At 40.6% G+C, this 24787-nt stretch overlaps 1 protein-coding gene across 1 annotated transcript in view; it reads left to right on the forward strand.

Moving 5' to 3' along the window:
- Nucleotides 1-8018: 8018 nt before the first annotated feature.
- Nucleotides 8019-24787, forward strand: part of eif3ea (eukaryotic translation initiation factor 3, subunit E, a) — a 40411-nt gene continuing 23642 nt past the window's right edge. The window contains exons 1-5 of the mRNA XM_061244638.1: nt 8019-8159; nt 11829-11946; nt 12628-12745; nt 17381-17423; nt 18175-18279. Of these exons, the coding sequence (XP_061100622.1) occupies nt 8070-8159; nt 11829-11946; nt 12628-12745; nt 17381-17423; nt 18175-18279 (474 nt within the window). The 5' untranslated portion in view covers nt 8019-8069. The remainder of the gene's footprint in view (nt 8160-11828; nt 11947-12627; nt 12746-17380; nt 17424-18174; nt 18280-24787) is intronic.

Genomic DNA, 24787 nt, shown 5'->3' on the forward strand with positions numbered 1-24787 from the left:
AGTTTGGTCTGCAGTCCATTTGACCTCAGAAGGGAAGGGAGTGGGAAATAGTGGCACATCACAATTTAGTCTTCTCTCTCTTTCCTCTCAGTAGGAATGCCAAGAACAATATTGGACTCATTGTCAGTCCCCACATGCTTGTCAGTGACATTACATGAGGGGTCAAAGGTCATGCAGTGTTGCTCCCCTGACCACTCTTGTAATAGTCTGATTGCTCATGGTGGAGCAGTATGCTCACAGATGCACTATATTATGTACTGCAGGATTGTATTTAATTGTTGCCGTTCCTTCTCATTAAATTCAATTTAAACAGGCGGTTTAACAACTCTAGGATGGCATTAAAAGCATTACCTCTGGTGTTTAACATGTACCCCATTACTCTATATAATCCCCAACAATTATGTTAATTAAACTTGTATTTTGGTCATAGATTTCTATATTAAAAGTACATGATATGATTGGTGTCTTGTTTATTGTTGTTTTTTTCCATCTTCTGTATATGACACATTTTGCCCGGACTCATAGTCATCCTACATTCACTGAAAAAGGTTGAACAAATGGTAATGCATGCACAGCAAAAACATGCCATTTTAGTTGGCCTTACCAGTTCTTCATGTCTGATCTTTTATTTTCATCATCACCATAAACTTTGCCATATGCAGTGAGGATGTAGGCCATCAGAAAAGGACAACTTATTAAAGTTGGCAGGTTTAATACCCTTTTCCTGTTACAAATTTCAGGTATCAGGTTTAAGACACTGTGGACCATTATCAATCTTCAGACTATGTGTCACAGCCTTGGTATGTGTGAGTGATGTTTGTATGTTGCTTTGCTTTACAGTTTCAAAATTAGCAAAAGTGTACATCCTGGCTTTGAAAAACAAAGTTAACTAACTTAAATGATGTTTGCTCTGTTGTTTTGAGTCACAGGATCTATGTCTCAAGAGATGTATTTTGTGTAGGACTTTAGGTACCAGCAGTCTGACCCCTGACCCCAGCCTATTGTTATGGTCTTCTTGGGCAAAGTTTATTTTTACAATTAGTTTATCTCTAGAGTTTATTTTCTCCTATCCGCATTCATAAGGAACAAAATATATAACCACAGTTATTAAAAAACAGATGCCAGCTTAAAAAAGTCAAGAAATACAGGTTTCAAGTTTTACCTTTTTCCAGTATCACCTCCTGTAAGAATATCTGTGATTGCAAATGGTTAATTACACAGTGTTGTTTGTATGATGGCATTCATTTACATTTTCTTTTTTTGCAACAAAACTTTTCAGAATATGTATAATATTGTAAAAAATATATGAACGGTGTCCATTTTCTAATATTTTGGTGGACATTTTTCATTTTGCAAAATATATTTCACATACGTATATGCTTTTTTCATGTGGGGTGTGTTGTGTCAAAGGCTCTTCAGTTTCCTACCTTCATTTATGTCAGTGATGCAGTGTATTCTTTACAAGGTAATGTAAACATGATATTTTTTAAAAAGCTGACAGTGCACAAATATATTATGTAACTCCAAAGATGATTCCAGTATCAGAGACAGGTCTCTGGGTTTACAGTAGAGTAGGGTATACTGTTCCCTATTTTGGTATCATATTTGCATTTTTAATCATCGGCCAATCAATGTATTTATATATAGCCAATGAAGGGTGCAATAAACTGACATAGGGTCTCAACCTACTTGAAATATTCATGGCATAACAGAAGAAAAGCTTTCTTTCACAGTCCCTTAAGACATTTAAGTAGGAGACTCTTGAGGATATTCTGAGGTGAGTGAACATTTACACATTACCTTCAGTATAATGCATTGACATATGGCTTGCAGATGTTCCACTCTGCAAGCCACTGCAGTGTGATCTCACCCTTTGTGTTTATTCGCATTGTTTTCCAGCCCTCTGCCGATAGTCCCAAATTTAATTGACTCTCAGTGTGACCTGAAGTGAGCAACGGCACTTCAGATACAATGTCCAGGCCAAATGATTTATGACTGAGCTGGGATATAGAGAGGCATGGCAGACCTGGAGCTGGACGTTCAATTCCTGCGAGATGCTAGCATTTAAATTCAGAATCAGTACATGGCTCTGCAGCTTCCAGTTCAAAAGCATTAATCTCCTAAATGTATTGATTTCTTCTGTGACAGATGTAATGGGGGGCTACCCCTGGACTCCACAGCAGGAGTAAAAGGCTGTTTGGAAAGAGAGAGAGTCAGTGGTTTTTCCCAAAGAACAGTGTATGTGTTTTTTTGTTTCAAGGTTTTGTCAAACACTTTAGAGTAAATGTCGATTTAAGAAAACACTAAAACATATCAGAATGTTTTTTCATACAAGATGCATATTTGGACTGTGATGCAGACTCTGCAAATCTGTCCTCATTGGGCATAGAGCTGTGCTTTGTCTTTCTGTGCCTGCTTGTGCCTGGTTGCGGGAGGTCGCAGAGAGAGGCCTGCCTCACTGCTCCACGAAAGCGGGGTGTCAAACCATTCTGGGGTGATTGGGATGTTTTATTTACGACAGCATATGCAGGACTGCATTTTTATAAGCTACTCTGTACACTCGGTTGTGTGATGTTGTACCCCTCCAGAGCTGGAGAGACCACCATCATCTCATTAGCACCCCCTTCCACCCCTATCCAGATTGGGAGGCGATTGGCAGTGGCGTCCAGGACAGCACAGGCGTGAATGCTGCCCCGGTCTCGGCTTGGGTTCCCGTGGAGACTTAGTGGGAAAGGGACCAGCAGGAGACTCCGTGACTTTGTGCTAAACAATAACTCCCCACAGGTCTGCAGGCGCCTGCAGGACCATTTCATCTACAGCGGGCGAGAACGGTGCCAGGCGCCTGCCCAGATCGCCCACCCCGCTCCTGCAGCCCACGGCATGGGCAGCGGCCCCGGGGCAAAATGTGGAGCCCAGCCTCTTCTTTTCTTTGTTAAGTAAAGTGGCCATTTTGCAGAAAGCACTAAAGGAAGAAGGAGAAATAAAACACATGGGGCAACACGTCAACTTCGTTGTTATCTGGAAGAAATATGAAGTTCTGTTTTCTGTGGCAATAATTCCCAAAAACATTTGAGAAGGAAACCCCGGAAGAGATCTGTTGGACCAATAACATCAAATCTACAAAAGTCAACAGCCCTTACAAAGCTTATTTGTAAATGCTGGGTACATTCTAATATTTTTGTTTTCACACAGAACCACCCTCTGCATCCTTTAAACTGCTAGATTGAACTGATTTGTAGTCTGACAAAGTAGTCTATACTTATTAAAGGAAACTGGTCTGTTTGAGTGAGATTGCCTCTGTGAGGAAACAACTGAGTGAATGACTCTGCAGGTCTGCCTGGCTGTGGCATTAAGGGCAGAGTGGTCTGTGGACTAGGCTCTGAAAGCATGGAGAGGAGTGGGGCATGCATCACACTCTGTATTTTCTTTTGCGGCCCTGGGAAAATGTGTGGAAACCATGTCTAGGTGTGTATGTCTTGGAATGAGGTACTTTTATTGTGTTAGTTATTATTTTTGCGGCTTTTTCGCCTGCTCTTGGTCAGGATGGGTGGGGGAAAGTGTAGGAGTGCATTCACAGCAGTACATCAAGAGCATCCAGACGACAGAGTTTCCAGACAGAGCAGTAAAAAAAGCACAACATTTGTGGCTTTGAGAACGACTTCGCACACATTCTCCAGCACATTATCAGAGCTATCCAACACAACACCACAGTTCATTCTTACTTATGTAAACCTTTTTTTTAAATGATAAAATATCCATTCTGAAATACAACTGTACCGATCTTAGTTTTGCCTTACTTACTATTTCAACCGTTATTACTTTGGAAGCTAAGTAATAACGAATATGATTTTTAATTTAAAAACACATTAAAACTTCTTGAACAACAATAAAATTTCAGGGTGACACTTTTATTCATTTATTGAGTATGAACTAAAAATATTGCTAATAAACCACTAGTCTACATTGCAGATGATACCATGCGGACATGAGAAATTAGAATAAATGAGAATACTTGACTGCAAAATGTAGTATATAAAGGAACATTATTAACATTAAGATTAAATACACTCACTGAGCACCTATTAGGAACACTTTATTCATGTGCCGGCCTGTAGCGTAGTGGTTAAGGTAAACGACTGGTACACACAAGGTCGGTGGTTCTAATCCCAGTGTAGCCACAATAAGATCCGCGCAGCCGTTGGGCCCTTGAGCAAGGCCCTTAACCCTGCATTGCTCCAGGGGAGGATTGTCTCCTGCTTAGTCTAATCAACTGTACGTCGCTCTGGATAAGCAATGCATACAATCATGTAGAAACGGGTCAGGAGCTTCAGTTAATGTTCACATAAACCTTCAAAATGGGGAAAAAATGCGAATCTAAGTGACTTTGACTGTGGAATGATTGTTGGTGGTAGACAGGGTGGTTTGAGTATCTCAGAAACTGCTGATCTCCTGGGATTTTCAGGCACAGTAGTCTCTACAGTTTGAATGGTGCAAAATGCAAAAAAAAAGAATCCAGAGACATAAACGCCTTGTTAATGAGAGACATCAGAGGAGAATGGCCAGACTGGTCAAAGGCAAGAGTAACGCAAATAACGAACAGTGGTATGCAGAAGAGCATCTCTGAACACACAACACCTCATAACTCTAAGTGGATAGGCTACAGCAATAGAAGTCTAAAAACGAAGTCTACTAAATACCTAATAAAGTGCTCACTGAGTGTATATATCCGTGTTTGCTATATTCTCCAGATGTGAAGCCAAATGTGGCTGCCATTCAGCAACTCTTAAAATTGCTAACATAGAAAAGTCATTAATTTGCTGTAACTGTGTAAGTCTTTCCTTCACTGGAATTATGGATGTGTTAATAAGCTTAGTGCTCAGAGTTTCCCTAAAACTTTCATTTAACAGTGATTCACCACTGAAAACAGGATTATTTATTTATTTTCCACATGAATTAAGCCTACCAGCACACATTTATATGGCTTGGCAAGGGTATATAAACATCTACCTACAGGTAACCACATTTACTGTAATGCTGTCAGGTGTCCTGGATAGATAGGGTCAGGACCATTGAACACCCTAGCAACTGAATAGCCTTTTCCCCAAAAAACAATGTTTGTTTTGAAGGGAATAACAAAACAATGAAATGTGTCATTTCCATTTTGTACCATATTCTGGTTCGGGTCTGAAACAGAGATTTTAAAATCACATACCTTGTGGAGGGAGGATGTCTACTAAGCTATCATTTTCTGGTCCCTCTCATATGTATTAAACCACTGGAACTTTGACAGGTGGTCAGTAGGTAATTGCTTAAGCAGTTAATTTTAGAGATTTGTATGTATCCCAGCAACCTGGAGGAAGAGTGTTATAATATTTTAATCAATGGCTACTGAAACAAAAATAAATAGATTTTGACCTCCATATCATACTTAAATTAACTTTCATAGTGGAATGAAGTTGTGCTATATCTTCTCCTGAACCTGTATTAACCTGTATGACATAAATATAATGAAACTGAAACGACAAATGTAGTGGAAATTCAACTCCAATTGCAGACAAACGTCATTTAGTTACAAAGCTGAACTAATTGTAGAGTTACATGAAATTGTAGCGCTACATGAGTGCAACCAGATCAAACCTGAATATTAACATTTTTCTTTGAAAAGTCAGTCCTGGTTTGAGGAAAATCTGTTTGTGTGCATGGATTTTCCGATCATCTGATCCCAGGAGCTCCTTCATTACAATGACTGGCTGGTTGAAATAAGAGAAACCAAGGCATTTTGGCCTCCAAAATCAGAATTTCAAATGCAAGATTCTTTGTCAATTAGGATTTAGTTGTGGTATTTAACCTATGGTTTTAATGTATTTATTGGCTGCATCTTGCAAAGATTTACCATTCGTCTTTCCAGAAAATTCTGCCAATGCCTCAGTGATGAGGCATGCTTTATTATATTTATATTGAAAAATATCATATTCAAAAGGCATATATGCTATCAAAGATGAATGCTCTTTTAAGTGGATGTATATATTTATTTATCCTCAGAATTCAATGGAAATATAATCACTTACATATGGCATTACCATTAAACTCAAAGGCAATACCATGAACCATTTTGTCAACCTGCGGACCATGCTTTGGTCAATAGTGGAAGGGAGCTAATTCCACACTCTAGGATTATGAGGTCAAATTAATGTTTTTTTCCATATCAAAATCACCTAGATTCTTAACAGGGCACACATGGTTTTTATATTAACAAATACTGAAAGAAATAAACATTCCAATTTCATCTGTTAAATCCTTGAAGCCCACTACTCAGTATTTTTGCACAATAACTCCAAAACACTTACTAATAGCTGGTTATTTCCTCATATTAAGCAGTGAATAATCAGTTCATAAGCGTTTTCATAGGCAGCCTCATAGTAGATATGCCAAATACGAAAAAAATAACAAACCAAGCATATAAAGGTAATCTATTAACTTGTTTTGGAACACTTAACATGTTCACATACAGCCACTTTGTCATATGTGGATCCGTGGAACAGACTGAGCCCCGATGTTGATTACTTTGCAAAAAGACACACTGTGCAATGTTTTCATTGGTTTGCAAATAACCATCCTTCACATATGAATTCAGACTGTGAAATCTGGCAAGCACCATTGTAAAGTAAGCATGAAATTATGGTCTCAAATTCTAGGAGCAAAAAAGGTTCAAGTTCAAGTCAACCTTCAGCAAAGAAACCATGGTGAGAATGTTATAGTGTGCATCAATACAAGTGTCTTGGGAATATGAACTCAGCCAAATAAATATAGTAAAACACAAAGCAAAAAATATCAAAGAAAAAAAAATATTCTCTGTTGTCAGTGTCCTCTCTGACCTTATCGTTTTTCAGTTGAAAAAAAGAGCAGTGAGAACAACAGTCTTCAGCTCTTCTTCCCCAGCATATTAATGTTTTTCCTGCATGTTAACAGTTTGACAGGGCACTGTCACTGAGCCAGCACTGGCTGCATCATAGGCACCCAGTAAAACAGAAATTGCCACGGTGACCTATGAGTGCTTATGACTCATTTCTACCTGATGTCAGATGGTAAGGCTCATGGCAACAAGGGGAAGATTGTTTGAATGTGCAGGACAGTGCTGTGACGTTGTCAAGCAAACAAGGGGGCTAGTGGAACCTATTAGAAATGGACCATTTGGAAGCTGATATTGGCTCTTTGCAGCTGGGTATGGCCAACACATGGGCATCTTTATGAGACAGCTGTTTGAATGGAAGAAGGGTGGGGTATATTTTTACTTCATTGCCAGGATTTGAACAAACAAATAGGTAGCAAATCAATTATTCTAATCATATTTCTGTGAAGGGTCTTTCACATTCACAGAGCTTAACATTTTTGGTATGTTCAAAACCCTGCTTTAATTTCAAACATTTATTGTTTATATCTTTTCCACAGTGAGGTCATGGCATCTTGTCTTTGTGAACTCTCCTTGATACTTTGTCTGCTGGAGAAATGTCAGTGGGCCCTGGAACAATCCCAATGTTTAAAAATTCAACAAGTTCTCTTGGCAGATGACTCTCTTTATAAATGAAATGTTTCATTGTATCAACTATGTGCTGAAATTATAGGAATTCTGAAAGGTTTACAGTGCAACCATGATCCTTTTTCCATTTGGAAAGGAAAAAACTCAGTGTTCTAGTTCCTTATGCAAGTGTGGTAACAATGAACTATTTTAAACTGGTACTTTATGAAAGACGACATAAAAAGCGTATTATAAAATAACTGAAATGGGATACACTTCCACCTTGTTGAGGTTGAAAAAATACATGAAACAAATCAATACTACTAAAAACAGATCCTCTGTTATCTGAATTTTAGACGCTTTAACTTTAACGTATTATTTAAAAATCAAATAACAAACAAAAAAATAACAACACTATAACAATTTCATACAATACGTCCGTTCCCTCTAAAAGACGTGGGTTCACAGCAGTCGCTCGATAAATTCCTCAGACGCTGTTTTGTTAATAAAGTTTTTTTTTTTCCGCAATACCCCCCCTTTTCCTGTTCTAAAGATGGCGGAGTACGATCTAACCACCAAAATCGCGCATTTTCTAGACCGTCATCTTGTTTTTCCTTTATTGGAATTCCTCTCTGTTAAAGAGGTATGTATGTGTTACTTAATAGATTCATTTATAACATTTTTTTTCATTTTCACAGTTTTGTTAAACGTGTTTTTAAGGAAGCCACGTGTATTTAGCTAACAGGCTAGCAGCAGCTAACAGGCAGGAACAGCCATTTGTGACTAGGCTTAGCTGCCGGTATATCCTTTTTTGGCCTAGCAACCATTAGCTAGCCAGATGGAGCTTTATTTGGCATGTCGTGCGACTTTGCAATAAATTGTATTTAAAAAAGCAACTAACAAATTGCAGCAGTCGTTAACTGGCGAGCTCGCTTAATGTATCCAGCAACTGCTGTCTGCTTATCCATGATGTGACTTTAGATGCTAACGTTAGTGAAGAAAACGGTGCTTCGGGAGCTCTTAACACGTTGTGATGGAATACTAGAGTTACCTGACCAGCTTGCTAAATCTCTGTGAAAGACACAAATTTCTTCACAAAAATTACAATTAATTAGTCAGACGGTCAGCCAGCCAGCTAGTCAAAACAGACGTGATCAAACTAAGCTAGCTTCAGTAACTAGCGCAGCGTTAAAACGTGATTGTAAACCGGGCAAACGATGACAATAGCTGCTTACCGCTAACTTAGCTAGCTAACTTAGTCAAACGTAGTTATATACATATTAGAATTATGAGTAACGTATTAAATACTCTAGCTAGCTATGAATTCATTGTTACGTTATAAAGCGTGCAACACGACACAATGTAACTTAAAGTTAGTGGACATGTCAGCTAGCCAGTCGGATGTATCGTAATTGAAATGTTAGCTATTTGGCTTGCTAAGTAGCTAGCTGTGGCCACTTAGACATTTACGTATTTAGTATGAATAGGTAGGCCCCAAGACAACGTAATGTTAAGTACAATCTATCTAGGTTGAGATGGTTTAGGTAACAGGTATACATTTAGAAGATTTGTAAATTATGCATATCCTAATATAATACTGGCTAGTAGTATAGATGGGGTAGAGACAGACAATCCAAACGATACATCCTTGTTAAAAATGCAGTCATACACATTTTCTAACGCATTAAATAGGAAAACGTCACATTGAAGGAGAAATATGAATTTAAGCCCATAGTTAAAGAGCTATAACATTCAAAACGAAAAGTATTAAGCTACAGTATATAGCTACTAAAGCATAGCCTAAGATGCAAGTTAGGGTAGCTGTAGAGAAGTACCGGTCAAAAGTTTGTCTTGCCCTTGCTTGCTTTTTTGGTAATCAAGCATTTCATATGTGGTCAAAGTGCAGATTCTCAGCTTTTGTTAACCATGTTTTTATACATTTTGGTTTCACCATGTAGTTATTACAGCACTTTATATACACAAGCAAATTAACATAATGTCAAATAAAATAGTCATGTTTTGTATTTAGTTGCATATCCATTGCATACCATGTATGTGACCTATCAACATCACCTGTCTGGATATCTTATTTTCAGGATGTCCTACAAGCTATGCTATAACTCTTTGAATTGGGGGGTGGGACTAGATTTAGTTGTAAATTATGCTGATACAGTATGGAACACATTTGCTGGCTAAATGGCTTTAAGTCATCAAGGGTCTGAGGTATCAAACCCCAGCCAACAACCATGCTGCTGCTAGATATACAGTACATACTTCAAGGGTTGTTTTTCCTGAATAATTCTTCCATTGAGTTCAACAGGAAAAGTGGGCTTTATTGTTTTGGTATTCCCCCAACGTTACTTGAAAATTGAATTGTTCAGGGGATTTATATGATGGCAGGAAGAGCAGTTGTCTGGCAGTCGGAGGGTTGCCGGTTCGATCCCCCGCCCGGGCTGTGTCGAAGTGTCCTTGAGCAAGACACCTAACCCCCAAATGCTCCTGATGAGCTGGTCGGGGCCTTGCATGGCAGCCAATCGCCGTATTGTAAAACATTCATATTTTGCAAGTTTCAACATATCAACCAATCAATCAATCATCTTTTATTTATATAACTTATTTCATACACCATAGTGCAACACAAAGTGCTTCACAATGAATTCAAATAAGAGATAAATAAATGGGTGCAGAAGCATTAAATGTTTTCAAAGAACCTGTTTCTCACAGGAGTAGCTTCTAAGCTTCAGATTTGTTCTGAGATGATGCCATGTTTATTAGCATATTAGTATAAATCCACTGCTCATTATATTCCCCTTGCTCATGAGATGGAACCTGATTGTGAGGGAACTGTTTATTGGCAAATGCAAATAGTATTATAGGCAGTGATAAATGAATGGAAGAGCTAGTGAAAACTATCAGATATGGCTTTTTGGTGCAAAGCCATTGCAGCTGGTCAGCTCTAGTCTCCCTGCTAACATCTCTCTTATGGGTGGGCACTGGGGGACATGTTGGCTGCCTGGCAACATGTGGTCACTGTCACACACTCCTCTCATTCACAGTGCCAGTTTATTGGTGCATTGGAAATCTCAATGGCTGCAATGTCTCTGGAAAAGTGGCCGGAATTTTTGATAGTCTCTTTTGAGAATTAGCCTCGGTGGGTGGTGTCGCTTAATCTAGTGACGGTCAGCACTTGGTAACATTGAATGATGGCAATTGGTTCTTTACAAACCTTTACCTCAGAGGGTCATTTGAACTGTTACAGGGTTTATGTCATTGGTGAAATGGTGCCCGTTTGCATTACATTATATAACGAGGGAAATCTTTTCAATCAATGGTATATGTCATTGTTTTTACTTACGGTGTATACGTAAGGTATGTTGGATGTTTTAGTTTAAGAGTCATCACAATCAGCATGTTAAATTAGATGATACAGATTTGCCAAACAGGTAGTTCTTTTGAACTACTTCTCACTGATTTAAGGTGCATTGCTATTGAACATGTCCGGCCATCAAGACACGGAGGCGATGCAAACAGCAAATTACTTCAACGCGAGTCTCATTGGATCTACAGATTCAATTCACTGGCACTCTATGGCCTTAATGAGAAACTCCATTTTACCCCTTTTGAACAGTTCGGTATAATAGCCTCTCCGAATCTCCTTGGGAAAGTAACTTAGCTTGAAGGGGTCTGTAAGCTAGATGATTGGCTATTTGCTGGACGGTTGCGTACAGCCCTTGTTCTACCTCTTCAAATTACATCACCTGCCCTGTTTGTAATTAGGACATAACCAATTAAGTGGTGAGTGGTAATGGGAGAAACTCCTGTTAGTACTGGTTAAGGATATAAAAAGGTTGCTTTGCAGCCACTTTTTACGATCACGAATGAAGCTGTCGGGTGAAAAATCTGTTTAATTCTGTAAATTTGTAGACCCCATTTGAAGCAAGCTTCATGCTGCATTTTTGGTGTGTGAAACAAATTAGTACTAGTCCCCAGCAACCATGTCTCCTGCAATAGGACTGGTTGTCCTTAACAACAACAGTTTAGCAGTATTTATGGCAAAATGATGTTGTCATGGCTGAGACATTCCCCAGTGAGGGTTCGCTGTTAACTTGTGCGCCCAGATCTGTCCTTGTTCATGGAAAGTATTTCCACAGCCAGCAAGCTCCCATCATACAATGTAGTACACCCAGACTGCCTTGCATGTCCTGGTTAGCATCCTGAGAAGGTTCTCTGCCCTCCTGACTTTCTTGTAATGTATGTCTACTCTACCCGTGTACACCATTAATCGACCCTCCTGTTCCATTCTGTATTCCAGATCTACAATGAGAAGGAACTCCTACATGGCAAGCTGGACCTTCTCAGCGACACCAACATGGTGGACTTCGCCATGGACGTGTACAAGAACCTGTTCCCTGACAAGGAAATTCCACACTGTGAGCATATTTTCTTGTCGAATTGCATTAGTGTATAGATTGAGAGCCACTGAGTTCTACTCACTACTACTTGTTTGTTTTCCTGCTAAGTTGCGGATTGCGTGGGTAGCGTTCCCTTTGGAGCATGATTTGGAATAGGAAGGCACCACTAAGCCAGCTTGTTTCGTGTAGGTGTTGGAACAGTTACTGACTGCTCATCCCGTTAAGACACTGTTCTTCTAGTGTGGATGAGCCCCATGGGCTGGCATGGACTCCAGGCTGCCAGTGCTGGCTGCATTTTCCTGGGATTTAAGGGTTTCAGTTAGCTGAGAGGACAGTCCTTCATTCATTGCTCATTAGCAGCTCGTTCTGGTTGATCGGCTGCCTGCAAGCTCATCTGCCGAGCTGCACATGAAGCATCTTCCTCAGACTAATGTTTGCGTTAGCCGCACTGGTGAACTGCAGTCTGTTCAGAAGTAGTGGCTGACATCATGCCTGTCAGCAGCCTAACCTATATCAATAGCAGAGATTGCAGGCATGAGTACTGATACAAATGTGAAACTTGAGTGGGCATTCTGAACTAAGGAGAAACGGGGAGGTAAACCATTAAAATAATATCAATAAGGGGCACTGTCGTTGACAGTTGTGTGCCGTTTATAAGCGGAGGATTGTTTATTCTGCCTCATTTTCGCCTGTCTTCAGCCCTGAGAGAGAAGAGGACCACGGTCGTGGCCCAGCTAAAGCAGCTACAGTCTGAGACCGAGCCCATCGTCAAGATGTTTGAAGACCCAGAGACCACGAGGCAGATGCAGTCCACCAGGTGAGTGTCACTGTGACTGTAAGATGGTGGGTCTCATAGTACTGTGACTGGGACCGTCTGCACCGGTATGACTGCTTTAGCTGAAGCCCCCTAAGAGGAAAGGGAATACATGCACACTTCCCTGTGATTCCTGGCAGCATCCTTTTATTTACAGTGCTGTTGCGGTTGACCGTTGCGGTCCTCATCACAATGCCCACAACAGTTGAAACCTTGCTTATGTCACTCTTAATAAAGGAACTCTGCTGGAAGCACAAGGCAGTTCAGTATTCAGGTCCAGGTATTCAGTTTCCTCTTTGTCTTGTGCTAGCGATTCTTAACTGGCTCTGGGAATGCGTGTTTGTTATCTGAATTCCAACTAATGGCGATCTGTCAAAGCCAGACATGTAATTTGTTACGTGATTTACATCATGAGAATAACGTCTCCTTAGAGCTGTTTATTGGATAGCTGCCTTCCTTCTGTTGATTTGTGTGCAGGCAATCCTTTTGATTTCTTTCTTCTGTTATATTCTTATTCTGGTGATGACAATCAGCAATCAACAGCATGTGTATTTGACATTAGTAATATTGTGCACAGTTGCTAGGTACAGAGCCCATCAAATTGGTTGAGAAGCCCTAAATCCATTTCATTTTGTTCTGGGTCACCATAAGTTTTGGTTGAGAATGATCTGGTGAAAGGGTTTGGGTTCTGTGCAAACATTGGCCATACAAAAGACTAATAGCATGGAGTTCTGTGGTAAACCTTATTATAGTTATTACGTCAATGCTGATGAAAATATTTGATTGAATACAGCATCTGCCTTTCTTTTGACTGAGTCTGCAAAAGTATAAAAAACAGCCAACCAATCAAGGACCTTTCGTACCAGTTTTTGTATATAAAAAAAAAAAAAAAAAAAAATCTGAAGATACTCCGCAAACTGTTGTGCTTGTGAAATGTAAGTTGTTTTTTGTTTTTTTGTTGACCCCAGAGGGTTCAATGCTAGTAGCAGTCTGTCAACACTCTGTATATTTGTGGGAAGAATATTTTTTCCTTTTTTTTCTTTTATTGGAAATAATTCAGCTTGTGGTTCATTGAAACCCGTTCCGTTAAAAACCATAGGACGAACATGATATCATATCCAAGGTTTCCAGTAGGTTATCCCGTAATATCAGCCTTTTTATGTTTGATTAATAACTTGTGGATGTGAAACAATGCATATGAAACTACATATCTGAAATGAAAGATCGGACTTCATTCCTGTCTAGTTGTGGTACACTTCTTGATATGTTTCTGTAGGGATTTTTTTCCCTTGAATCTGAAATATCAACTTTTAAATGGAAAGCTCTACATAATGAAACACGCCACAGATATTAGACACAATTCTTATAATAGACTTTTTCATTAAATTACGCTGATGTTGTTGGTATATTCAAAATTTAAAACATAATCACTGCTGACAGAAAAAAGTTTATCTCAATAAACTTATGCTTTTAAATGTTATGATTAATTTATAGTTCATGTATAGTTAATTCTTAAAAATATCTCGAGCTTACCCTTTTAGAACGTATTGGTCAATACTGCTTTGGTTATATCCTGACCAACTTTTAGTTTATGTAGGTGTTTATATGCCCTGTAGCCGTCTGCCACAAATACCATTTTAATGTGGCATCTAAAAGGTCAGTTAAGGTTGATAGTCATTTTGCCTTTAGTAACATGTGTTTCCCCATAAAGCATGCCCCCCCACACAGCACTCTAGCTTGAGTAACTTACTGTAAGTGCGGATATGATAGATGTGTGATTGGGGTGTTGTTTGACTAAAAATGTATATGCTTTGTATTTTGAGTTGCCTACATTATGGCTTGAAATGTGTGGGGTTTTTTTTTTTCTTCTAGTTTTGTCTTTGTTACTATTATTTTGCTTACAACAGAATTAACAAAGCATGTACGTTTTGGTTTCATTGTAATTGAGTAAGAGCACTTAGTTTATTGCTTAATTCTGCCAACATCTAGCCTGCACTCTGATAAACCCCAAACTTTTGAAATATCCATGAACGGTTGGTAATGGCAGACACTCAAACTTCTCAAATGGTTTACATTTCATGTGCTCAAATGTGACAGCTTTCAGAATTATGGTGGCCCATTGGCAGGTAACCTAATTCATTTTGGTTCTCATAGTAAGTTTCTCCTTGATCAAATTGCATAAACAAATATTTTTAAGTAAATTGAGAAAAAAATTGCTGTAATCATAACAAAGACAACACTTTTTAACTTTGCATGTAAATAGCACAATGCTTGTTAGCATCAAACTTGAGCTGGAAACCAAAGAACTGTTGCTTATTTTGGTATTGTTTTCAGAAATGTCCAAATGAAAATGCAGCTTGGAAGTAGTGGTGGACTGATACTGGTTTTTCATTTATTTATTTCTCATATTTATTTGTTAATGTGAAACATTATTTTTATTTCTCGGAAGTCTGTTCAAGGTACAGGGATGTTTATATTTGATTATAGCTCATTATGCACATTGTGTGGATTATTCTGAACTAAACTGCTTTGGATTTGAAATTAAGTTGTAGCAGGCCTGCATTAACTTGGAGTACGTGCACCTCTCCTACGTGCAGTTTTTACAATTGGTGTCCTCTTGGTGGGTGGGATTCTACAAACTGGCTGAAGAAACAGCATTTCCTTCTTTCCAGTCATGTTTTTAATGTGGATTAAGTTGTGGTTTTTAGACTTTGGCATTGGTTTCCCATTGGTTGACAATCTGTTTTAATTCAAATCAATGTAATCTTTTATTCATTCTTTACATTGACTTGGTCAATGAATTAAGAAACCATTTTTTAAATGTTTTTCTGGGGGGCAATGGGCAGGTTGAAGGAGCTTTGGATGAGAGATTTTGATGACAAAAATAGGCCTATTAAGCCTATCTGAGCTTGTCATTTTACTCACTGTCTAGACCGGGGATCTCAAACTCCATTCCTGGAGGGCTGCGGTGTCTGCAAATGTTTTTGTGTTTCTTTCAGTCAGCAAGCAGTTTAGCCCTTATGTTAAACCAGGTATGTGCACTGTTTAGCCAATCATGAAGCACTCTGAAACCAGCAGTCACTGTGACTCTCAAAGAGCGGAGTGTTAGATGGTTGGTCTAGACTCTTGGCCTGTCAATATAAAGTGAAAGTGAATGACCTTCATCAGTCTACAGATTAGGCAATGGGGCGAGCCAATAGCAGTGTCATACCTGGCCTTGTGCCCCCCAAGAGTCTTCTGCCAAGTTGTTCCATGGTCATTTCCCCCCCGAGTCAGTGGTGGCCCAATAAGCTTATGGAGTTTCTGTAGGTCAACAATGCACAAACGTCATCCTCCCTTCCAGACGTTTAAAAGGGACACTTCTGCCTTGATCGCATTCCCAAATTAGTCCACACCTCCCACGAGGCGCTGTGATCAGCAGGAGCTGCCCCGACATCTGAGAAAGAGGCTCATCGATCTGAGGATCAGCACTTTGGGGGGTTAGGCCCCTCCGTCTGAACTGTTACCCGGTGCTGTCCAGAGCCCGAACGTTCACGCATGCTCACCTCTGACAGGAGGCCCCCCTCTCCTCCTCTCCCCCTCGCCGGTCTGCGCCTCATTAGGCCCGAGCCGCGAGGGTGGTGAGAGCTGACAGAGTAAAGATGTAATCCAGCGTTTAACACAGGCTTACATCAGCGGCAGTAAATGGAGGCCGGGGCGGAGGCGGCCGGGGGACCGGCGGGGAGAAACACATTGTTCAGGTCCTTTACTGCAGCCATTAACGGAGATTAATCTCCCCCAAAATGGCAGCACATGTCACAGGGCAATATAATGGCGTAAATACAGAGTAGTCGAGAGTGCTTTTATAAACATCCTTTGAACGTCCCACAAAAAGAAGTAAACTCACCTCCTTCCGAGATTGAGTCCCCCCGCTCCTTTTTCATTAGAGGCAAGCCACATTTGAGAGGGATGGTCTTGCGGTGAGCTTGGTTACCAGCCCCAAACTCATTCATCAACTGCCACTGCACGTGGGCTGGCAGGGCTGTCACATGGTCCGCAGTCTTAACTCCCCCCCCCCCCAATACCATGTTAGGAAGGCAGCTTCCTCAACCTTTATTTGAGACAAAATGTTTATATTATAAAATATTAGGAATTGGTGAAAGTTAATTTAATTGCTCTTCTCCTGGCTGGATGGTCTGTTTACGACAATTTGCTCTCAAGCATCAACTTTGAGGGCAGGGCGGCCTTTGCCTTTGTAAAATTAAACGCGGCTTACAGGACCCAATGTTGAAGGGCCTATCGGTCGCACGCTAACCTGGACTTTCTGCATATAGAGTTACCAGCAGAGCACGGCAACTCTTGATCCATCTTAATGGTTCAACCTTCTCTTTGCATCTTGATTTCCTGTCTCCACTCAACCTCTTCTGATCAGCTTTGCACTGACGCACCTGCTAGAATTTTTAAATGCGTGTAAATTGTCCTAAGGACGTCTTTTAAATGAACAAATTTATATTTATGGAATGTTACCAGTGTCTTGGGCTGCAGTATTTCGTTGAATTGAAAAAGAAAAATTATATTAAGCCATCATAAATGTATTGGTTAATCAGTTACTGGTCTGTTTGGAAGAGCTGCTAACAGATGTTGTTTTATTTCTTCCAGAGACGGACGAATGCTCTTCGACTATCTGGCCGAGAAGCACAGCGTAAGTAGCACTTCGTTGACGTCTCTCTACCGACTCCAGCGTTTCTCTTGACTTCTTTGTGAACTGAATGCTGTAAGGCGCGCGGGGGACGCAAAATGACTTCCCAAACCTTAGCTCATTTGAGGGTTTCCACGGGCTGTAGAGCTCTGTAGACATTTACATTCTGTGGTGAATTGTTAAGAATAAACGGAACAGTTTGAGACCCGTGGGTCTGGCCACAAAAATGCGGGAAGTGTATGTTCGGTGTCGCACTTCCTCGCCGCTCCCCTCCCAGCTCGACAGACTACTGACCTGCTCTCTGTCCTCAGCGCACCCCCACAAAAGGGCAGGGGTCCTCGTCTGTAGGGGAATGGCTGTCTTTAATAATGCCTGTCACAGCGCTTGGGGCAGCGATCAGTTCAAGATGACATCACATGGCGACAGTGAAGAAGCAGCAATTTACCCAATTTGTTGTCATGCTCAGAGGAGCCATTGTTTGGGCTCTTCCCTCAGATATAAACCTCCAAAAATTGTAGTATTCAGGGAACCATTTACACTGCAGAGAGCGGCCCCTTCACTGGCACAGACAAAAACACCCAAGCATTCGGTAATGGCAGTGTCAAATGTTACGCGTAAGAATAAATGAGAGAGGTCACCCGTTTATTCTTTCAACCGTTCAGACGTGTTGGCCAATATTTTTGTCTTTTTTTCTCAGTCAGTATGCATTTTCTTCCTCTGCAAGCTGATATTTTGGAACGTTTTCTCCTGACAGTTTCGGCAGGAGTACCTGGATACTCTCTACAGATACGCCAAGTTCCAGTACGAATGCGGCAACTACTCCGGAGCTGCTGAGTACCTGTACTTCTTTCGTGTTCTGGTAAGTTCTTCCCCGCGAACATCTGAAATGAGGATTATGGGATGTAGAAGGAAGGATGCATTGTGTAGAGCAGGGCTGAACTCTGGTCTGTTTTGAAAACTAGGCAGGCCGAGGAGTCACAAATACAGGCTCCCTGTTTTACAAATTGAGTGCGTCAACCACACTCAGGCTTAACGGGTCGTGGTGCTGTAGATAAGCAGCCTATTTTGATTGAGACTTCTCTCGAAAGCCTCAGTTCAGTAAAAGCCTTTCAAGTGCGAGTATAAATTACTGTTTTTATGATCTGTTTTCCCAGCGACCGGTCCATGCCGAATACTGTAAATCACCAGTAATGCGGCTGTGCTCTGCGTTTGGAATGCTGTTGTATTTCAAGAACAAATTTAATCTGTTGCTGTTCTCATTCTGACATCCTCTTGACTGATACAGAAATGTCTATCTCTTTTACCCTTTTATCTGGAGATTCATTCATAGTCCACAAATCATATGCTAGGTCACAATCTTTTTTGGACCTTGTATTCTGCAGTGGAGAACATTTCTTGGTCAATAAGAGTCTTTTAAGTACAGAAGACATAATCTGTCTTTAATTTTATGAAATGGAGTCACAGAAGTCTATAAATGCTTCAGTAAACTATTTATTGATTGCAGTCCAGCAGCCCAGGGCTCTGTATCCGAATGTATGGATTCATGTCATAACACGTTTTCTGATTTATTATACAAAGCGTGATAAATCTGTCTGCACATATTTCATAGTTAATGTGAGCAACTCCTCCCAGTGCATTATGCAAAGCTCTATTCAAATTCGCTGTACATCCCCTGATCTATTTCTGTTGCCGACTAGAGCACACCGATTCTTTATTGCCGACAGTTGCTGAAAAGCTCCATGGAAACGCAGCGCCTGTTACATCTCCCAGACTATTTGTCTGGTTTTAACATAGGAGACGGGGGACTGTCCCAGGGCCCAGATTAAATAATTTTCACTAGTGGAATAGTTTAGAAATCAGATAATACCAGTGTAGGTTTGTGGCAAGGTAATTACAGTTCATTGAAAGTACTGGCAGTATCTGCATTACACATGCGTACTTCTACTCTCCTCGGTAAACAAAGGACTCATTGCTGGGCCTCTGGTGTTTGTGGCTTCTCTTCCCCTGTTTGCCTTGAAGAAAGTGAGTGAAAGATGAACTAGGCAGAAAGTGTCAGAGGTGCAGGGTTCTGCGATGGCGTCTGGGTTCAGGGGAAACCTCTGCCAGGCGGGGGATGGGGGTGGTGCTGGGGGCAGGGGAATTCCGTCTCAGAGTGAGCCGTTGTAATGAAAGCAAAGCCGGGAGAATGACCAGGGCCTGTTACCGGATGCATTGCTCCATTGAGGTGGTGAAGAGAGTATTATAAGGTGAAGCATCAGGACTTGAGGGGAACAGTGCAGAATGTTCTAGAATGTCAACTGGGAGATACTGAGACCCCAGGTGAACCAAGGATCTCTTCTCATGGATTTTGCTTGGTGCCACATAAGGTTTCCTTAACCTGAAGACTGAGGGTGTGTAGATTTCCCAGAACACCCTCCGAGATGATCTGAATCTTCTCACTATTAGAGTTCACAAAACACTCTATGATGAGGGGAAAAAGTATTATTCGAATGCCAATGCTTTCAACATCGTACATTGCACGACTTTTCTTCCCAGTCGTGCACTGATTGCATGACACGGCAGTGTTTGTCATATCTGCCACACAGTTATTTGTTTGTGTTCCCCTCCCTCGTTCTGTGGTATTTGGATGAAAGGAGAAAGTCCTTTCTTTCCATCCTGCAGCCCAACAGCAGCGTTGCATATTCATGAGAACGGAAATTGGTGTGTTTTGACAGAATTTCAACCATTTTGTTATTATAACACGGATTGAAATGAGAGATTTTCCTCAGGGGCACGATTCAGGCCACTTCAGCCGTGAGGATTTTTCCTCAGTCCTGCCCAGTGGAAACGGTGGAAATGGTGGTCACCTCTAGTGACTCTCCTCAGAAGGCTGGCTCTGAGACAACCGTCAGCTCCCTCACTGTAAAGAAGCATTTGATTGATTGTTTGAGTGACACAGCAAAGTGTACCCTCTGATTTGGGCTAGCATGTTAAATCCCAGTTGTATTTATGACTTGAGTATTTTACCAACACCTACCTAAATTAACTTAAATTGCTTTAACCCAGTCATGCTGATTTCTTTTTCTTATCAGGATTTTTAATTTCAGTATATTGGAACTATTAGCTAATATTTTTTAGACTCTGGTGAGAACAAACAAGTGCCTGGCAGTTTGCGACCTGATACTTTTTCCCTGTTCTGACAATGCAAAGCCACTTAAAAAGCCATGTAGAAAATAAATTGAATCAGTGCGAATCCTATACTCGATACCTGCTCTCTCTGCTTCTCTTGGACCTCCCATCTCCACAAACCGCCTCATTATGAGAGAAGGGGAGCACTATAAGTCATTTACGTGGGAAAGGTAAGCAGGATAAAGTGAAGGCTTGCAAATCCAGGACAGAGGTCCAGTTACAGTGTGCTGTGAAAAGAGCAAGTTATTCATATCATTTGTTAATGCAGGGATTGGATGTTGAGAATAAAGATTGAGTGTCCTGTAGGATTTCCAGCACAGTAAATTTATTGTTGCTGGTCAGTCAGCGGCTGTGCCATTTTAGCGAACAAATGGAAACTCAAGGTAACTTCTGGAAAATCCAGGTATTGAAACTATTCTAGCATGGCCGCTGCTGAAAGCAAGTCAGTGTGCGGAGCCAACCGTAATGACGTGGAGGCCAGCCAAACGGAGCACACACCTACTTCCAACAAAAAACAAACACTTTTAGAGACGAAACGGTGACCTTTATATTGGCAGCACAACCGTTTTTCCCTAAATGCCCATCTCTGTTAAGTTCTATATTTTTTGAAGTCATTTAGAGCCAGCCAACTTATATTTTCAATCAAAGAAACCCACTGTTCAGAATGGATCACTTACCTTTCGGGGTGTTCAGAGTCAGGGTAGCGTAATTTTTTGCCTGCCGTGTGATGGGCAGGAAACCTTTTTAAATGACACTTTTTTTTTTTTTAATCCATCTTCCACTGCCTATTTTTTTTTTTCTTCATATTTTTGGCCATTTCTGTAATGGAACGGGTGCTTGAACAAACTGGAAAGAACATACCTTGTTGAACTCAAACCACAAAGTTTTACTTGGATTTTTGTGCTGAAGCCGAAATTCATTTTGTAATGAAATGTAAGAGACTGGCCTGTTTTTTGTTTTGCTTTCCATTTTCCTTCTCCATTTTCAAAGCCTCAGTTTCAAGATAAGAGAACTAATGATACATTCTGATTCCCCATGCAAATGAAAGGTTGCATTTCTTGCTCGGCATGGGGAATTTTATGATTTACCCAATGACAAGCTGATTTGTCCCTACAATTACTAAGGGCTGAAGCCCTTCATACAGCAACCAACCTGCTTAAAAGCATTAGAGCATTTTCTCCAGCTTTAGTTCACACAGAAAGCTGGTGACCACTGGGTGACAACTCTGATTTTGCTCGAACTTTGTGTAAATGTTCATTATATATTCGATAGAGCCCATGCAAAGTGTTAGCCTCATTGGATTTGTCATTGTAGAAGGATTTGGCTCTAAAAAAGGGGGGTGGCACCAAAAAAGTAAGTTGTGAGTTGAAATTGGGGTTTGTGTCTAACTTGGAGGTTATATCTTTGGCATTAAAGCAGGGAAACCTGAAAATGTGTTCTCTGATTTTGTATCTACTTAGGTCTAAATTATGAACTATATGAACTATATTGATGGTTTACTATACTACATCAGCAACCACTTTGTGTATGACTTCCAAGCTTCTAAGAGTAGTAGATATTTTGATTAAGTCAAATAGGTAATTTTTTCAAAAATGGCAAATTTGTGTCGAGATAGAAAATGACCCAAAAATATTTGGTTTGGTTATTTATTAGGTGGATCTGCTTTTCGATCAATGTCACGCACAGACATGCACACAATGCAGAGTTATGCCCAAGTCATTTTGATGATGGCATCATAGCACAGACAAACGCAACACTCATGCATGTAGCTAAAGCTTTGTGGTTAACTAGGAGGAGAATAGCCCAGTAAAACACTAGCACAAAAATATTAAGAACATTTTGGTTTTTAACTTCTCTTAACAAGTACAAGTTACAATTGAACCTCAAGTAAATGTATCTAAGTCAAAGTCAATTCCGTCAAGTCACAAACAATTATTTTAGCGACTTGGCTGTGACCTGAGTTCAAGTCGCAGACTGGAGTCTCCAACTCTGCCACAATGTGACGTAAGCAGACTAAAAAGTTACATGTTAAACAGTCCCACCCCTCTTCCTGACCAAGGGCTTGTGGACCACCTCTTCGCTGATTTCACATGGGGCCAGTTCTGTGATGATGGATGTTTTGGCAGGTGCCCATTTTTGGCCTGTATTACAGAAAAATATGCATTTAGGGCAGATATTAATTGTATGTTGATTGTAATTCAGCACATTATGGCTTGATATCGATATTTTTGGATAGATATCATTGGTTTTTGGTCTTGGCCAAGCATGGTTTTTAAAGGCTAGAGAAATAAATCACAATGCAGAAAGACCCATGGAGGGGGAATTGAACTCCCTACCACAGGGGGGAATTGGGATGTATGTTGAGAGTCGGCAGCCCTACAGACCCCACCTTAGGCCTTGAGAAGGACACAAGGCATGGTCAGCAGTCACACTTAGTGGTCTCTGGTCTCTGCTCTCTGCGGGTGGTCTGGGGGGCTTGGACATGGCTTTGTAGCAGTTTAGTAGACAACATCCTCGATCCCAACTTCCGGGTTGACTCCTTTCGGTCATGTCTGCTACCTTTGGTCATCAGGTCCTTTCTAAACCTGGACTATCTTCTAGACTATCTCTTTGATACCATTTGATTCCCTGGACTATAGCGTCTCAGTGGGATCCTGAGATAGTTATCACACATAGCCATAGGCCAGCTGAAACCTGCTGCTGATTATATGCTTATTTTGTTTGTTTTTACTTAATTAATACCAGAAGCCTGTGGACTCGACGTTGATTGTTTCGACAGTTATTTCTTGTAAATATCAGTTCATATTTCCGTGAATGTAGCTTTCTTGAATTGCCAAGCTTTTCATCTGTGGATGATTATACGATTGGATCAACCGGATGTTTTGTTAAAAGTATGTAAAGTGTGTAAAATGCCTTGAAACAAGACCACATTTCACAATCACCTTAAAACCTTTGTTTTGAAAGTATTTACTTTCTAAGAAAAATTGGCTGTCCTCTTCTCAGTAGAACTTAAGATACATTTCCAATGCAAAACAGACACATGGTTCAATAATAAGTAATTAATTACTTTTTTGAGCAACCCAGATTGCTCTTGGAAAACCAGTGTACGATCAGTCCCTTGTAGTCAGACAGATTTCAGAGCCGTTGATTCATCCTCTGCATACCAACTTTAGTTTACTCATTTAGAAGTGGACACTTTAATTACTCTCCTACAGCAACTGCCCCCCTGCCCAGACCCTTGTTGATCAAAGGTCTGCACATGTGTTTGCAACTAGTAGCCGCGCACTTAATTAAAGTCTCCAGAAAAGACAGAAGCCTCGAGTCTCAAGAGGGATTGTCCCGAGGTCAGTGGAAGGCCAGAGGAATCCTGGGGATTTCTCCTCGCCAGGCACGGGAGTCCCAGAGCCAGGTGCACTCCCAGGTGCCATAGTTACAAGAGCCTGCTCCATGTTGGGCCTCCTCTGTAAGGTTGCGTTTTTGCAGCATTTCAAAAATAGGTGGTGTCACCGATTTTGACCTTCAGTCTCCTCGGTCACCCCTGCAGAGCTTAATTCCCAAGAAGACGCTACGTAACTTATACTATATACAAACATAGACCCTACATAACTGATACTACATAAAAACATAGAAAAGAAACTGGTGCAAATGGCGAATAATAAAGGGAATGGCAAACTGCAGTTAAACGGCCTGAATATGCCAACAGCATCGACCATGCAGTACATTCTAACCGCTTGAGTGTCAAGCAAATGGCGCTGACCAAATCTAGCGCTAGAACTTTGCCTGTGGGAAATGTGCTTCCAGTTAGGCTGCTCGACTGAAAGGATTGTGGAACATTTTCATTTGCAACACAGAAGTCGTTTTATCCCTAAGTGTAGCAAATTAGGTTTTATGAAAGCTAAACAGTCTTCATCGTGGTCATTTATTCTTTTGGCAAAGCCCCATTCTAGTAGGATGAGTTTATTCCGTTTCTGCAGTCGCAGTAAACAGAAGTAATTCGATGTCCCGACAACGGGTGAACAGCCAAGCAACCGGTGATTGTATCTTCCTTCGTTGTTTCTTTTTTGTGGCGGTTTGTAAATCACTAAAGTGCATGTCAGGACAGTTGTATGAAAAATATTTGCTTAATTTGCTAACTTTCTTAGAGTCCAGAAAGGTTCATATGGTGATTAAGGTCTGAAAATATCCAGTTTGATTGCCAA

Source organism: Conger conger, chromosome 1 (genome assembly GCF_963514075.1).
Source record: "Conger conger chromosome 1, fConCon1.1, whole genome shotgun sequence".
NCBI classification, from domain to species: Eukaryota; Metazoa; Chordata; class Actinopteri; order Anguilliformes; family Congridae; genus Conger; species Conger conger.